Source organism: Pinus tabuliformis, chromosome Q (genome assembly GCF_031772625.1).
Source record: "Pinus tabuliformis cultivar Carrire ecotype Pingquan chromosome Q, CPIR1, whole genome shotgun sequence".
Taxonomy (NCBI): domain Eukaryota; kingdom Viridiplantae; phylum Streptophyta; class Pinopsida; order Pinales; family Pinaceae; genus Pinus; species Pinus tabuliformis.
In genome coordinates, this window is record NC_142296.1 from 851101970 (window position 1) to 851120709 (window position 18740).

The window sequence follows — 18740 nt, forward strand, 5'->3', positions numbered from 1 at the left end:
TAAAACCAATGTATTTGAGCGTTGTGATGCTAAACAACAAGCTGATTTAGAAAAAGTTGTTTCAGAATATGATATATTGTTTCAAGAACCTAAAGGTCTGCCGCCCAAAAAGGAAATAGTGCATGATATTAATTTGCAGCAAGATGCTCCATTGCCTAACATCGGAATGTACATGTTATCCGCTTTAGAGAATGCAGAAATCAAGAAGCAGGTACAGGAGCTGCTCGAGAAGGGGTTCATCAGACCTAGCACATTACCATGTGAGTCTCCAATTGTTTTGGTGAGAAATAAAGATGGCTCGTGGAGAATGTGCATTGATTACCGAGCACTGAATAAGATAACGATACAAAATCGTTATCCCCTTCCTCGCATAGATGAACTATTAGATCAGTTGAAAGAAGCTGTTTATTTTTCCAAGTTAGACTTGCATAGTGGCTATCATCAAGTCAGAGTTGCAGAGAAAGATGCATGGAAGACTACTTTCAAAACAAAGCAGGGATTGTATGAGTGGCTGGTTATGCCTTTCGGCTTAACTAATGCTCCTGCTACTTTCATGAGAGTAATGAATGATGTACTCAGACCTTTTCTTGATGATTTTGTTATTGTATATCTGGATGACATTCTTATATTCAGCAAAATGTGGGAAGAACATTTAAAGCATGTTAAGCAGACTCTAGATGTTTTGAAAAGAGAAAATCTTTATGTTAAACTCTCAAAATGTGAATTTGGCAAAACATCTTTGAATTATTTGGGACATATAGTAGGGGGTGGTGAATTGAAGATAAATCCCTCTAAGGTTGCAGTCATTGTAAACTGGCGTAAACCCAAATCTGGTACAGAAGTTAAAAGCTTCTTAGGAGCAACACAATATTGGAGAAAGTTTATTTCTAACTTTTCCTTAATTGCAGCTCCCTTACATGTTTTAATAGGATTGAACAGGGTGTTTCAGTGGAGAGGCAAACAACAGAAAGCCTTCGACACCTTGAAAGAAAAGATTAGTACAACACCAGTACTAGCATTGTCCGATCTTCAAAGACCATTTGAGATTGAAACAAATGCTGGTGACTATGCCATGGGAGCAGTGTTGACGCAGCATGGTGAACCCATATGTTATCATTCTAAGACATTTAATTCTGCAGTAGTTAACTATGACACATATGATAAAGAATTGTATGCATTAGTACAGTGTGAAAAGGTGGAAACATTACTTAATGGGCAAAGAGACAGTTATACATACTGATCATCAACCACTTCAATATCTACACTCCCAAACTAAGTTGCAGCAATCAAGACACTATAGATGGATGTGTTTTCTACAACAGTTTCATTTAGTCATTAGATATAAAAGGGCATACACAATAAAGTTGTAGATATGTTGTTCAGACCAATTATAAATGCACCTACTATACTTAAGCATAATTCAGTATTGCATGAAAGCTACATTGAACAATATGCTCAAGATATAGATTTTACAGATGTATATGCAACTTTAAGTCAAGGCAAACGAGTAGAAGAATTGGATTATCGTGTTAAGGACCAACTCTTGTATCATTTTGGGAAGCTATGCATTCTACAAAATGAAAGAGTAAAGATAATTCGAGAAGCACACACTTCTCTAATATCAGGTCACTTTGGTGTAAGTAAAATAGTTGCATCGCTGTAAAGATTTTGTTATTCGCCAAAACTGAATGAGATAGTTTCTAGATATGTAAGAGGGTGTACCATGTGTGCTAAAAGCAAGCACAACAACAGAAAACTAGGCTTGTACACTCCACTACTAGTTCCTTCTCATCCTTGGGAAAGTGTTTCCATGGAATTTGTTGGAGGACCACCTAAATCTAGGAAAGGTCATGACTATTTATATGTTGTTGTGGATAGGTTCAGCAAAATGTGTATTTTAATACCTTGTAACAAACAGATTACAGCTGAACAAACTACAAAGTTGTTCTTTCAACATGTATGGGTTCATTTTGGATTACCCACTTCCATAATATCTGATCGAGATACCCGATTTGTTGGGAAATTTTGGTCAAGTTTGTGGGAATTGATGGACACTAGGCTGAAGAAGAGCACAACTTTTCATCCGCAAACAGATGGCCAAACAGAAGTGGTCAACAAGACAGTGATCCAGTTGCTCAGAGGCTATTGTAGCAAGCATCCCAAACTTTGGGATGAACATTTATGTTATGTGCAGCATGCTTACAACTGAGCTAAACATTCTTCTACACAGAGATCTCCTTTCGAAACTTATTTCGGTTTCACACCAAGGTTTCCCTTGGATTTTGTCTTTGGTAAAGACATAGCAGTTGATGGACACAGTGATGTGGACAAGGCAACCAAGTTCATTGAACAAATCCAAGAGGTTCACCAGGCAGTACAGGAACAGCTGCAAAAAAGCCAAGCCAAGTACAAGGCAAGGCATGACAAGCATTGGATGGAGCATAGTGTCCAAGTTGGTGATCAAGTTTGGTTGTATATCAACAAAGACAGAATGCAAGGTGAAGGTAAGAAGCTGAGGCCAATAAGGTATGGACCTTTCAAGATACTTGAGAAAATTGGTGAGAATACTTTTCGCCTTGATCTACTAGCTTACATGCACATCTACTCAGTTGTTAATGCAGACAGCTTGAGACTATTTGAACCTTCATTAATCGAAGATCCCGAAGAGCAGAGTCAATTGCCTTCTATTGATGATCTGTTGCCTAAATATCTTAATGAATTGCAGGAAGATACAGTTCTGGACAGGAAGGTAAGAACTACGCGCAGAGGGGATGTTGAATACCTCAGGATTGGACTCAAAGGTTCAAAGCCAAGCAGTGCGAAATGGATAGAAATTGAGCAAGCGAGGAAGCAATACCCTCACTTGATTGATGCTTAAAAGAAAAACCAACTTTTGGTGGTCCAAAAGCTTTTTCAGTGGGAAGGTCGTGATCCGAATTGGATCCTAAAACACTCTCTAAGTTTTCATGACTATTTCAAATTATGCTAAAAGATTCAAGTCCTAGAAAAATCAAAGCTATCAGAAGGAATCCTCGTAACAGTTGCAGTTGTGGCCAAAGTGGAGCAACGAGGACCCTCGGTCGAGTGTGCAGACCGTTGGCCCATGGTAATGCACACTGGCGCAAACTGGAAAAAGCGGAGGCCAAATCAAGAAACGGGGGTGGTTTTTGATACGCAATTAGTGCTAATCACGTATCACAGGGCGTCGCCCTCAGTGAAGGAAAGCCCCAAAGCGCCCGGACCTGAAATCGCTATAAAATTAGGAAAAGTAATGCATTCGGTTCTGTAGCGCGGGATTCCACAAACCGGCAAGATATCGGAAGGCCTCGAGGTGGTAAGCAGTTTGTCTGAGTCTCGCCCGATGCCACACATCGAGCGACACACGTCTGGCGAATGAGAGAGAAAACCGCCCGCATCGGACGGGTAAACATCGTGCAACTTGTCCGCCTGATATGAAGGATGACACTAGGATCTGGGGGGCTTAGATCAACGACGGAGATGCGTCCCGATGACTGATTGGATTTGACAAGTCAAAAGGCAAGATGACAGGGGATTTGAAGTCCGACGGGGATGATGAGTTGGCAAACGATTCATGACTCGCGGACGATCTTGAAGCAAATGGAATTAACGGCCATTCAAAAATGATTCAAGGAATCTGACGCCCAGTTCGTTAGGAAACAGGTGGCCACCTTCCTGCGAGGCATTGCCCAGTGATGATGACGCAGAGCAGAGGAATTCGAACAGACAGAGGTAAGGAAACCAGAAGGCCGAGAAGCGGAAACGAACAGTCAAAAGAACAGACTGGCTTTAAAGCCATGACCTGACAAAAGCAAAAGACAACACAAGAAGGTAGATAGCTAAGAGCAGAAAACAGAGAGTAGAAGCCAAGCTGACTTGAAGGCAGCATCGAGCCAGACAGAGCCAGAGAGAGGTAGAGAGTCTATGTACTCCATAGAAGGCTTGAGAGGTTCAAGCAAACTCCTCGGCATAGGCTTGTCATACTATTTTGACCATCAGTGGTCGAATTTCAGTAAAGGAGAGTCTGTGCGCTCCATTCCTACTGACTTTTATCTGTTTAGTGAGTCTCGAATTGAGCTCATTGTTGTAAAAACCTCGCTTAAAAACATAATAGAGAGACCACCACTGAGAGCTGGATTAGGAGACGTAGCCCAGGAGCATTGGGTGAACTCCTTATTAAACTTGTTGTCTTACATGTGTTTCTGTTATGTTTTCTCTAACTGCCTCAGTGTCTGTGTATTTTGCAATCTTATCGATCCACTGCATAAAGTAACATAGGCACATCCATGCACATGAGTTTGTAATACCTTTAATTCTTTGTCTTGGATAAATTCCAGATCAGCGGACCTATGTCCATCTAAGCTCTCAGTGGTGCTGAGTATTTCCTTACATTCATTGATGACCACTCGAGGAAAACTTGGATTTATTTTCTGAAAGCAAAGGATGAGGTTTTCTGTCGATTTAAGGAGTTAAAGGCTCTGGTGGAGAATCTGACTGGGAAGAAGATAAAAGTTTTGCGCTCAGATAATGGTGGAGAGTATGTCGATAAGGACTTCACTGATTATTGCGCTAAGGAGGGCAACAAAAGAGAGTGGACAACTCCCTACAATCAGGCTTAGAATGGGGTGGCAGAAAGGTAAAACAAGACTATTATAGAAGCAGCTAGGGCCATGCTGTATGATCAGGATATGCCAAAATTCCTATGGGCGGAAGCATGCAACACAACTGTCTACGTTTAGAACAGGACTCGTCATTGGGTATTGGGCAAGATTACTCCAGAGAAAGTCTTCATTGGGAAGACGCCTGAAGTTAGTCATTTCAGGATATTTGGGAGTTTAGCATATTGCCGCATACCCGAAGAAAAGAGGAAGAAGCTGGATCAGACTGCAGAAAAGGGATATCTAGTGGGATATAGCGAGAATGCTAAGGCATACAGAATCTATCTTCCAGGGAGCAGGAAGGTAGTAGTACGACGAGATGTAAAGTTCATGGAGGATAGAGCCTTCAGAAGATCTCGCGAAATGCCTTCCGAGGAGCAGTCGAAAGACGATCCATTGGTCATGCCTCTTCAACCAACAGAAGTGAAGAATTCTTCCTCAGGTCAGGAAGATTCTCAGGATGAGGAGGAGGAGCGAACAGAAGCGCCTGCTGGCAGAGGAAGAACTAGCAGGGAACTTCGTCAGATTCTACATGATGTAGAGAGCTTCATTGGTGAGCCAAGGAACAGTAAGAGGGAGCGAAAACAACAAGATAGATATCAGGCGTTAGTAGCTCAGGATGGAGAGTCTGCCAGTTTCAAGGAGGCAGCTCAGCATCAGGTCTGGCTAGATGTGATGGTAGAGGAGTATAACTCCATAATGGTGAACGATGTCTGGGAGTGTCAAGGCCTCAAGACAGATCTGTGGTAGGTTCAAGATGGATTTAGAAGATCAAATATGTTGCGGATGACAGTGTTGAGAAATACAAGGCCAGGTTTGTGGCTAAGGGGTATGTTCAAAAGGAAGGGATTGACTATGAGGAAACTTTCGCCCTGGTAGCCAGGTATACATCTATTAGGACCGTGATATCTTTTGCAGCCCAGATGGGATGGGAGATCCGTCAGATGTATGTCAAGATAACATTTCTGAACGGGGTAATAGAAGAAGAGGTATACATTGAACAACCAGAGGGCTTTGGAACTCATGAAAAGAAGTCTCATGTATGTAGACTGAAGAAAGCCTTGTATGGGCTGAAGCAGGCACCGAGAGCGTGGTATGGTCGAATAGATGGCTACTTGCAGAAGATGGGGTTTGTCAAGAGTGATGCGGATTTGAATCTCTACTATTTGGTTGTAGAGAATGAGCTACTTATCTTATTATTATATGTGGATGATCTCTTTCTGACAGGATCATCCAGACTCATTGAGGATTGCAAGAACAATTTAGCCACAAAGTTCGATATGAAGGATCTGGGACGAATGCACTACTTCCTAGGGTTGGAAGTTTGGAAACGGAAAGGAGAAATCTTCCTTGGGCAGGGGAGGTATGCTGCAGAAATCCTGAAAAGGTTCGGGATGGGAGACTGTAGACCTATGGCTATGCCAATGATCACCAACTGGAAGAAGATTGATGCATCAGAAGACAAGGATGTTGATCCCACCCTATATCGGCAGCTCATAGGGTCCCTGATGTATCTAGTCAATACCAAGCCAGATATTTGCTACGCTATCAACACTCTCAGTCAGTTCATGGTGGAACCAAAGAGGGCACACTGGGCAGCAGCCAAACATGTTCTCAGGTATTTACAGGGAACAGTTGATTATGGGCTCTTATACACCAAGGGGAAGGATATCAGGTTGAGTGGATTTACTGATGCAGATTGGGCAGGAAGTTCAGTGGATCGGAAAAGTACCTCTGGGTACTGTTTCAACATTGGATCAGGAATGACCTCTTGGTGCAGTAGGAAACAAAATTCTGTGGCTCTGAGCTCATCTGAGGCAGAATATATGGCAGCAAGCACAACTTCGTGTGAGGCCATATGACTTAGAAAACTGCTGGTGAACCCATTTAGAAGAAATATGGAGGCGACCAAGATCATGTGTGATTATCAGAGTTGCATCAAACTCTCTGAGAATCCAGTGTTTCATGATAAGTTGAAGCATGTTGATATCCGTTGTCACTTTGTCAGAGATTGTATCCAACGAGGAGCTGTACAGTTGAGCTATGCTCCTACAGGAGAACAGATGGCAGATATCCTCACCAAGGCCCTTGGAAAGTAAAAATTTGACTACTTCAGGGAAAAGATGGGGATGGTAAAGAATCCCTTTCAGAAGTAGAAATGAGTGTGTTAGCAGCACGAATGAAGAGGGAGTTGTAGTGCAGATGCAGTGTTGGGAGAAAGGACCAGCAGCAACATAGATTCAGAGGGAGTTGCAGTGCGGATGCAGTGTTGGAAGAAAGGACCAGTAGCAGCACGAATGCAGAGGGAGTTGTCATATAGATGCAACAGTGGCAGTAACAGAGTCATGGGCAGTAGTACAAGATGCAGCAGTGCAGAGGATGTTGGGCAGGGAGGCTTAGCATCAGAGACCGATGCCGGATGATCAGAGTGATACTCAGTGAGGAGTATTACTAAAGCACAATCCTCGCTAAGAGGGAGTGTTGATTTGGGGTAGAATCGGATGTGCTCTAGCCACAAAAATTGGTGGAGAGGCTAAGGCACATGAGATCTCCAATACCCAAAAAGGGTTTGGGCAGATTCCAAACAGTTTGGGAAATATTAAAATAACTAATATTTTTAATGGAGTCCCTAAGTCTAAACTTAGGGAAAATAAAATATTAATGTGTATTAATATAAAACTGTGTTAGAAATGGTCCAAAAGTCATGGATCAAGCCAGATCTAATCTTAGTCATTGATTAGGGACTTAATCTTGGCCGTTAATTTGTCAACGAGAAAAGTATAGGACGAGGCTTGAGGGTCACTTGGAGAACATACTGAGGGAGACCAGTCAATTCAATTTCTGGAGCGGGGTTGGCTAAGAAATTGAACCAGTGGCTTGGAGAGCATTCAGGAGGCAGCGAGTACGAAACAAAGAGATGGGAGATTAGCATAGAGGGAGAAAGGGTAGACACAAGGCCAGAGGGAGCCACGTAGAGGCAGCAGAGACTGCGCAGAGCCAGCAGGGTCTACGTCATCTACACAGAGGTTGTAGGGGTGATGCAGAAGGCTAGAGAGGTTGCACAGAGTCTCAACATGCTGACGCAGAGGGTTTCAGGTCATGTAGAGGTCAGTAGAGTTGATGCTGGGTTCAGAAGAAGTGTTGGAAAATTTGTCTCTCTGTGGGTAAGCCAGTTTGGCACCCTGTTGTACTAGAAAATTGCTGAATAATAAAATCCTCCCTGGCTGCACCGGTTTTCCCACATTGGGTTTTTCCGGGGACATTAGTCCAAAATAACTATGTCAATGTGTTGATTCTTGTGCATATGTTTGTTTCTGTATTACAGTGTGATATCTGCAGCAGTATTTATTTTAATGTTTATTGAAGTAATTTCATGAATAACTTATGGTGAAACAAGTAGGAAAAATAAATCAGTTGCTGCAGTGATAAAATTTTCACACAAATCAATCCTGTAGCTACTACCATCACCTACCAGCTCTATGATGTGATGGAAAATAGTCCGACCCTCGAGTCCCTTTAGTAATCCATGGCCTCTACTGACATGTGGCCATGGATGTATCCAACTGCCTAACCTGCTCCATCGAGTACCAAATCTGTACCTCTCGCCATCCAATCGCAAAGGAGAGATCGAATGTGCAATCCTATGTGGAAGGAACAAGCCCTCCAAGTTGATGTGGTATCATGCTCAACTCAGTCTTGCTAACTCATCCACCCTCTTGGGTACGTCTAGACAACTCGGCCTCCCTCAATCCAACGCAAAGGGTGGGTTGATAACGCTATAGACCTCGCCATCGGGCCTCTGAAGTGAACTGTGCTAAAATCCAACGCGTGACCTCTATGCTACGCCTCATCAATGGCTAGCCCAAGGGATGGCTGCACATCCTCCTCCATCACGGGCTCAACATGAGCCTTCGACTGCTTCTCCATAGACAACCCAATATGCACGATATGCTCACCAGTCAGCTGTAGGCGACTGTCGTCTGGAAACTCCGTCATAGATCTGGAGGCCTCTGTGCCTATCTACTCCACAACAATAGTGGAGCTGTCTTTTGGCACCTCACCAACCTGTGGTGCATTGTTATCACCTGAGAACACGGTCACAACCCGAATACCTCATCAATGGATGTTGCCTCATCAATGGGTGTATGCTTAACTATCTCTTTGCCAACCATGGCCCCTTCAACTACTCTTTCATCTTCTTTCTTAATACTTCTCATCATCCCTGCAAAACCCCACTAAATCTCTATTGGTTTATGCATACCCCTTAGTTCACAGAATTCCCAAAAAGAGAGGGATGCCTGAATGCCATGACCCAATGATTGGTATGCCCTCCATTTTTCCCTCAATAACTCCACATCAGTTGCAATCATGTCTGGATTCCCAATTGAGGAATGAATCAACTTCTTCCCCACATCAATCATCATTTGTTTTATCCTCACCACCTCATTCCAGGTGACCGCCATGTTGTTTGATTCTAATCTTTTCCACAGGTCGAGCCAAGATTATGGCTCTGATACCACTGTAATGTTCCTAAACAGGAATGTAAGTGATATACAAAGCATGCAAACAATCCAACAATCAGAAAAACAAAATATACATTAAGCACCCATGGAAACAAAGGAAATAAAGAATTGTTGATCCATTTTATTACTTCTTCAGGAGAAAATACAATAGTAAAATAGAATGGTGCACCCGGGCTTGTCTCAATTGACAAGCATGACAAAACCCAGGTGAGAAAATGCTGAACTGAAGGCTGCTACAACTGCTACACCAAACTGAATTGTGTTGCCTCAGAAACTACTTTGTCTGTTGACTTCAAAGGGCTGGAATCACTGCTTCCCGTGCTCAAAAAATTATGAGACTTTACCTCCTTGCTCCTTGGCCTAAACCTAGAAAAACCCACGAAGGAATTGGCCAAATGTTGACCTCGGAATTTTGGCCCAAATTCCCCTTAGCTCCTCTAGCTGCTGGCTGAGTTGGGACCCCTGTTTGACCCCTTAGATCTACCCAGAAAATTCTATAAAATTAGGAGTGTGATCCTTGTCCAAAACCCAGAAAAACCTAGAAAGGGTTTCCCTTGGTTCCAACCTTCAAAAATTGACCCTTCACAACTTGGCCCTCCTACAATTTCGAATTTTGTTGCTGTGACTTATCTTGTCAATCTCTGCTCTCACAACTCCAACAATCCTCCTCAAATGGCCCTCCAAGTGATCTCCTATTTCTCCCGACTAGCTCCATCTCTACAATTCCTTCCTCCACAACTCCCACATGAGCCTAGTGATGGCTCTCTGTGCAGGCCTAGGTAACTGTAAATCGAACTGCTGGGATGCTGGCTTTACTGGCTCCAAAACTCACAAGAAAGGTTTTCCCTTTGTTGCTCTCCTAATCCTCTAACTCTCCCGGCAAATGCTTGATCACTGATAGCTCCAAACTCCCCTTGTGTATTCTCCAGCTAGCCAGAAGAACACACTCCCTGTTGTGGCTGAATGCTAGTGCTATAACACACTCTCGGAACTACTGAAATACTTATGGAACTGCCACTCTAGGGAAGGCATGGATTGTCCCCCGAGGTAGAGGTTGAATCTCCCGCTTGAGAGCTTCGTGGCTAAACAATCAGTTGACACGGCTAAACAACAAAGCGAACAGTCAAGTAATTTTGATTGCAAGGTGTAAGAATCAATCTAAATGAGAGCTCTCTCCTCCTTTTATCTTTGTGGGCCTTCCTTGCCTCATGTGGGTCCCTCCATCCAACACTTTGAATTCCCTCCAAGCCATTCGAATGGCCTAGTTCGAATTCCCACGTGGGTGGCCCCCACCTTCCATTAGCAACCAAATTAAGTCGAATTTCCTCCTAAGTCCGTAAGTCAAAAATGCTAGGTTCTTTCCCTTAGCCAATATTGTGCAAAAATGTGTGGAAACACCCTGTTACAAATGTGTTTGAGAAGGGACATGACAAAAAAAGAGTCCCTCTCCCTCTTACTCCAATCTTTTGTCACTTATCTCGAAAAGCCACCTGAAGACTCCATCACCCAAGTAGGATTAGACATTGGCAAGCTCTGTGTTGATCAAAGACCTTGAAAAACTAAATATTTTCCTAAGCATTTTAAGGAGATCCGTTAGGGTTTTTGCTAAGGCTGAATTCGCCTAGGGAATTTGTGGATGAGTGTTTTTGGTGCAAAAATCTATGTTTTTACTTGGTGATCATTTTTAACTCAAAATCTAGCCTTTTACATGGTAAAACTTCGCCTCGGAGGGCTGGCATCATCTTCCTCTAGACTAGTTTGTGCATTGGAAACCTTAACCCTAGCCTAGCTTCAACTTGAGGTTTTGCTCTATTATTTTGTTGACCTTATCTTTAATAACTCCTTTCTTTGACATATATGCATCTAGGTACTCTTTTGTTGCTACATATCAATAAGCCCTAGGCCACGTGTGTCCTTACTAATATGGGTGCATAATATGCTATTCCTTATTAAGAAGTATTGAGCCTTTATCCATCATTGAGTATCTCCACTTAGCCTATGCTTTCATCAACTCGAAACCTAAAACCTAGAAAATCCTCTCAGGTGATCACTGGGAAGCTTCCCTTGTCATGACATTTCACTAGAGAGCAGGAGGAAGATTGCTGAGGTGACAGTGGCAATCTACCTCATTGTTGCAATAAGGTCTGGCCCTTGCCTTGTGAGTCCCCTCACAAGGCCTGCTAGATTTTGAGGCAACAGTGCTTAGATTAGGATCTTACCTTACATTGCAATCAATAACACCTATCATCAATGTGGTCACAAGATTGATATTGTCTGTTATTGAGATTTTATTTATAAGTCAGCCAGACGTCTAAACTTTCCTTTATTACCATTCACTTGTCTTCACTGGATCATTTTGCCTTGCTTCCTTTTAGTTAGACTGCCGTGTTTTGAAACATAGTTGCAGATTCAACCTTTCTCATAGAGTTTTTGGTAGATTGGGCACCTCTTTGGTTAGATTGCTTTTTAATTTGTTGATAGATATCAATTAGTCTTGTCTTTTCTTTGTAATCTCTGAGGAATTTTTGTTAATTCCTTTAAAGAGTCTATACCCTTTTTGTAACTTAAATACACATACTACTCTCTTTGTTGTCATCATTGCATGCCAATTTTCAACTGTCTTGGACCAAATTACATCACTGCATTAGCATGTGTTTTACTCTACTCCCCATCAACTCCTGCATTCCTTCCTTGATTTAGTTCCTATAGATGGATTCTTAACTTGCTTTTACTGTTTATATCGCTCCAAATCTTTCATCACTGCAATTTCCTTTACAGCACCTTCTATGCAAGATTTAAAGACTTCATTACCTTTATTCATCCATTTTTCTGGGATCTATCTGTAATCATTTGAAATAATTTTTCTGTAATGTGTTGTGGTTTGTTTTTACTTCATTTTTTTCCATTTTATTAAGTTACAGGTTAACTATTTATGCTTTTACACGATTCAATTCCCACAACCATAACTACATGAATGTGTTACAAAAGTTTCTGTTTCATACAAACAAGTATCATAACATGCTTTTTCTTATAGCTATAAGGCTTTCCTATATTAATCCAGATATGATTTGCTGAAGCAGGTTGACCAAATGGTTATTCACAATGCTTCAGATGCTAGTCCAAAAACAACATTATGTGGGGACTATTTTTATAATTATTTTACCCGTGGAATAGACATTCTGTTTGATTCTCAGGTATTTTTAAGTAGTGACAATTATTACAGTTCCAATTAGGATTCAGTTAGTGCATGGTAGCACACATAGCTGGTTTTATTTCCTTTTTGTGTGCTATCTCTGAAGGTGATCTCTGATTATCTTGCAGACGCACAAAATCAAGAAATTTGTATTGCATACAAATTTTCCTGGCCATGCAGATTTCAACTCTTATATCAAATGCAACTTTGTGATCTATTGTCCACGTTGTAAGTTTTTGCAATCTTTTATTGAGTATTTCATTGTGCATTTTTAACTACGCATGAAATTTTGATATAGACTATTGCAAATGTTACAGGTTTTGATAATGCGTTTTGATAATTTGGTTAAGCATTTTGATGTTTTATATCTATTTTTCATTTTCATTTTATGTTTAACTTTTATCATTGTCATATTGGTTCAGCTGACACCCAAAAGGATGAGACAAACACATATGAGCATTATATTACACCCAATACAAAATGGCATCAAGTTCAGGTACTAACAAAAGGATTTTTGAGGAAAATGCAGGCGAGAAATATAAATCTCTAGACTTTAGCAGCTTTATTTTCCCTTGAATGATTCAAAATATTGTAATTTGTTCTAACTTGCTGTGATGAAAGAAACAAAGTATCATTTTGTGGTTCCTCTCATTTTAGAATTGATTTTCTTTTAATAATTTTTCACAAAAATATTGGTACATAATTAATAGAGCGGATGATTTCTTATAGGTATTATATACATGCTCTTTTGTATATTGCATTTTGTGTTTAAAAGTGTAACTAGGTTCGGTCTTCATAATGTCTAATGTAATCATGATTTTATGTACTTAATGAAAAGAGGAAAATAAATTTTATTATTATTTTGTAGCATTGGTTTCATGCTCAAGATTATTTTATTTGTATGTCAAACACCCATTGAGTGTTTCTAGGTTTCATCATTGAGCCAAAGAAATCAATTGAGTCATTGTAACATGTATAAGATCCACTTGGGCATCATGTATCAATTCAAAAGAAAAAAATTGTTAAGTCAAAAGTGTCATAAAGACCCTCCAAGACCTTGTCAACAAGCAGCAACAAGTCGGCCTTCAAGGAGAATAAGTCGGCCTATTTAGGGCCTCCAAAGAAGAGTATATATAAGGGAACCTCGACTTCATTTGAGGAGATACACACACAAGTTCGTTGAAGCAAGAATCAAGTGTAATGTTCCTAATTAGGAATAACAGTGATATACAAAACAAAAGAATGCATGCAAGCATAAAATTCAGACAAATCAGTGAACACCCATAAGACCACCAAAAATACCATCCAACTAAGCCATTTTATCTAAGTTACTAGGATTCGAATTCGGATCCGGATTCGGATACGGATCCGCCAGTTTTTTGAAAACCCAGGATCCGGAAACGGCAAAGAAACGGCAAGTACAAGCAAATATAAAATATTTTATAATTTTTAAAATTAAAATTTATATAAATATAAAAATAAAAACTAAATTTATACAAATATAAAAATAAAAACATATGCTAATTTTTTAATATATAATTTTTACATACAATAAATAATTATTATATATATAATTCTTAATGTATCATTTATAAATATTAATTAAACATTAATTAAATTTATATATAATATATATATATATATATATATATATATATATATATATATATATATATATATGAATTTTTAAATCTATAACTCCAATTTAATGCTTTAAAAATAATTATTAAATTAATCATAATATAATTAATGCATCATTTATAAATATTTAAACACTAAGTTACAATTATTTATATTAAGCAAATTATTAAACTTATAGTTATTTTAGAAAAGTTACGTTTAAATTTGAAAAGGAATTAAAATTGATTAAAATATTAACTTACTTTTTGAACTTTAAAATATCTTCTAAATAAATAGGAGTTCACGTTACATGTATTAAAGTTTATAATGTCTTTAATACTATTAAAGTTTAATAAATATGAGTACTTTAATAAATATGAGTTCACGTCACGTGTATTAAAGTTTATAATATGACTTTAATACCATTAAAGTTTATAATATGGTCAACATAGAAATAATAAATTGTCGCCACGAACTTGCATTAAAGTTTATAACGTCTTGTATGTTGCCACGAAATTGCATGAAAGTTTATAGCGTCTTTTATTAAAATTTATAATATGTTCAACATAAAAATAATAAATTCAACATAAAAATAATAAATTTTATGTCACCCAGCAATTCATTAATTTATTTCTTACCATTCCATTGACTTGCATTGAATTTCTCGTTTTGGAATTTTGTGCTCCCGATGATTTTTTACCCACGAATAGAAAATAGACGGATCTCTGCGGATTCGGATCCGAATCCGTCTCCGATCCGGGGATCCGCAGATCCAGCTATTAGGCCCGACGGATCCGGTAACATAGCATTTTATTAAATATGGAGCAAGAGAACAATGGTGTGGAAGGAATGCACCAGGGCTTCCCTCAAAGGCAAGCTTGACAAGACCTAGGTGAGGAAACACAATGTCCGGATGAGAGAGTGAGTTGTTCCAAATATGCCCTGTGCTGCCCCAAAAAACTGCACTGTTTGTTGGAAAGATACTGCTGAAATACCCACCTCTAATGCTCAGAAAATTCTGCAAAATTAGCCTGAATGAGAGAGTGATCTGCTCCAAATATGCCCTGTGCTACCCCAGAAAACTACATTGTTTGTTGGAAATATATTTCTGAAAGACCCACCTCCAAGTGCTTAGAAAATTCTGCAAAATTAGCCTCAAGCTCCTCTCAAATAACCCACCAAAACCCAAAAAGGGTTTGGTCTAGTTCTGACCTCTGAAAATTGGCCCCAATTACCACGTCCTCCTCAACTGGCTGGGAAATACGGCCTGTCTGCAATTCTCCTAAAAAATCCCTCCAATCACTCCCAAAATGCTGAGCTTCACCACCCCAAAGATTCCCTCAAGTCTCCCGTTAAAATCCAACACCCAAACCTTACCCTAATCCGCCACATGTGCCTAGGAAATGGCTCCTATGCAGGCCCTATGTGAATGAACTTTTCTCTACCTTCAAATAACAATCTCTTGGCCCCAAACTCCTCCACTAGCTCGGTTTTCCCTTGGAGAAACTATGCAAAATCTCTCCCAAAAAACACCTCCCAGAAGATAGCTAAAATGGGCAATATGTGGTCGTCTACTGTGTCCTCCTGGAGTACGCACTAGCTGAGAGAAGGTTGTATGATGTGCTATGGAACTCCTCCAATATCCCCTCCAAATTGGTACAATATTACCTCCCTAGGGTGGCACCTGTAGTCCATTGAAAGAAGGGTAAGCTATCCCCTTGGAAAGCTCTGCACTAAACAACACTGTGACCCGGCTAAGCATCTCGAGCAACAAGAGAAATGTGTAATTGACAAAAGGCCCCAAAAGTTGCTAAGCTCCTTCTATTTATAATTTTTGAGCTGCCTTCCCATGTGGGCCCCTCCATCAAGCATTTCGACCCCTTTCCTTGGCAAATCGAATTCCCTTCTAAAGTAATGCGTATTTCAAGTGGGTGTGGTCCCCATGTCCCACCAACAAAATGATTTTTGGCCTCCATTTTCCTAAGTCTTAGCTCAAAATTTCATGGGTTCCATAGTAAACAAAAGTTGCCAAAATTGTGATAATAAACAAAAGGAAAGTTATTCTAGGAAGGGACATTACATCAAGTTCGATCACAAGGGAAAAGAAAGTCTTCTCGCTGTTGAATTTCCACAATCTTGGGTCTAGGATAGAATCTTAGAATTTCTGATGCTACCAAACCAAGAATCTCAACAGAACTACTTTGCATAGCGGAACAATATAAAGCAGTAAATCACACATGCACAAGTATAGACAACTTTTTACAAATTTCAACCCAACTTCGTTATATTAATCAACATATAATACAACTGTCTAGGGCTCCCATACAAGGGATAATGGCCCTCAATTATCCACAAGTACAAGAATACAAGATACACTGACAATCTCGTTGCAGTCTCTATGTTGTATCTCGTCCTGCCAGTCCTTTGCTTCTGTTCTGCTCTCTAGTTGCCCCTTAGTCCATCAAAGGACAACACATCGAGTCTCCAGGAGAGCTGCTACCTATCACTATTGCAAGTCACTTTTGCTTCAATGAACACGGGCTGATCCAATCTTCTCTTCTAGGCTGGCCAATACCTGAGCTCCAATCTGCCTTCTAGTAGCTTCTTTTGTCCATCAAAGAGCTACACATTACGCTCAATCCTTCACCCAACATTCAACTGTCAAATTCTCGTTATGATTGCTTGTCAATGGCTACTTTGGGCCATCAACACGCTGCCCTCCACTAGTCCAATGATGCCCAATACTCCGTTGTGAAATTTCCTCCTTGTTGAGCTCTCCAACCACCCAAGTCAACCTCAACACATGGCTCCCACAGGTTGCAGCTTTGTCCACACTTGGACCGTCCACCTAGCACAAATTCATCATTGAAACAACATCAACATACCTTGAAATCTGGTGCTCTTTGTTATGCTCTTAACCTGCAAAAGATACCCAAATACAGAATATGCGAAGAAAGATACCCAGAACATAGAATAGTGAGAGACAACAACAAATATTTTATTATTCAGAAAGCAATGTTCACTGGCCTCTTCGAGGGGGCAACCTCCAATAGAGCGGAGCTCGATATAGAAATAAGACACGATGTTCCTCGCAGGGAGTCTCTATCCTTTATATATGACTCATACATGCAATACCATGGGTTTTATTAATACCATCTATCTAATACCATGGTCCATTTGCAACTAACTATGGTCCCGTCATTAATTGCGGGTTAACCACTTACAATTATTAATATGGGCTTTATTGACTCTTTACTATGACTCAATCCCACTACATAAATAAGGGGGTTAGGGTGGGACCCTAACATGCCCTCCCCCTTAAGAATAGCCTTGTCCTCAACGCTGAAGCTGTGGAAACTGCTGAAGAATAGTGGCTGGTTCCCAAGTTGCATCTTCTGGCGAGGTGTCTTTCCCCTTGACGAGAACTTCCCTAATCATGCGGCCACGCAGATGCCTTTCTCGTGTGTCTAGGACCTGTTCAGGTTGGAGCCAGATTGACCCTTCCTCGTCCAATTCAAGTAGACTGGTTTGAATTCTATAATTGTTCCCAATCACTTTCTTGAGGCATGAGACATGGAAAACTGGATGGATTTTTGCAGTAGGCGGCAAAGCCAGCTTGTAGGCGACTTCTCCAATGCGCTGAAGTACTTGATATGGTCCGTAGAATTTTGGAGATAGTTTCTGACAACCCTTGTCTTTGAGTGATGTTTGCTTATATGGTTGCAGCCTCAAAAAGACCTGATCCCCTTCTTGAAATTGGCGCTCTGAGCGATGCTGGTCTACCTGCTGCTTCATGCAGTTTTGAGCTTGATGAAGATTCTCTTTAAGATGGGCGAGCATGGTTGCGCGGTTTTGTAGGATTTGATCCACTGCTTGTACCTTTGATCCCCCTTTGATATAAGTAGGGGAAGGAGGAAGTTGACCATATACTGCTTCATAGGGAGTCATTTTGGTGGTGGCATGATAGTTGGTGTTATACCACCATTCAGTGAGAGGTAACCATTGTACCCAAAGATGTTGCTTTTTTGAAGTGAAACACCTAAGGTAGGTTTCCAGACATTTGTTGACAGCTTCCGTTTGACCATCCATTTGTGGATGATAAGAAGTACTGAGTTTGAGCTGGGTGCCTTGTAGCCGGAAGAGTTCCTGCCAAAAATTATTGGTGAAGATCGGGTCACGATCGGACACAATAGAAGTGGGCATGCCATGCAATTTGAAGATCTGATCCATGAAAGATTGAGCGACCAAAGTCAGTGTAAACGGGTAGGGTAGGGCGCAGAAATGAGCATAATTCGAAAGTCTGTCCACAACCACCATGATGACTGACTTGTTTCCTGACTTTGGAAAACCTGTAATGAAATCCATAGAAACCTCCATCCATATTGCTACCGGGATGGGCAACGGTTGTAATGTGCCTGGTGCTTTGACAGTCTCCCCTTTGTGGCGTTGACAGATATCGCATTCTACTACAAAAGTGAGGATGTCCTTTTTCATGCCTGTCCAAAAAAATGATCTTCTGGTGCGAGCATACGTCTTCTGAAAGCCTGAATGTCCCGCAATGGGGGATGAGTGCAATTCGGCCAAAATGCGACTTTTGAGGGTGGATGTTGGTGATATTACGACTCTGTCCATGTAGCGAAGAGTCTCATCCTGCCACGAGTAGCCCTTGGTGGAATTTGGATCCGCATGCAATTGAGAAATGAGTTGGGAGAGCCCTGAATGTGAAAA

At 40.6% G+C, this 18740-nt stretch overlaps 1 protein-coding gene across 2 annotated transcripts in view; it reads left to right on the forward strand.

The window, feature by feature from the left end:
* The window catches only part of LOC149222226 (PHAF1 protein At3g51130-like), a 377477-nt gene that overhangs the window by 300312 nt on the left and 58425 nt on the right, over positions 1-18740 (forward strand). For both annotated transcript variants that reach the window (XM_089385320.1, XM_089385319.1), the window contains 3 exons: positions 12280-12393; positions 12521-12620; positions 12815-12888. In XM_089385320.1, coding sequence (XP_089241446.1) covers positions 12280-12393; positions 12521-12620; positions 12815-12888 — 288 coding nt within the window. The remainder of the gene's footprint in view (positions 1-12279; positions 12394-12520; positions 12621-12814; positions 12889-18740) is intronic.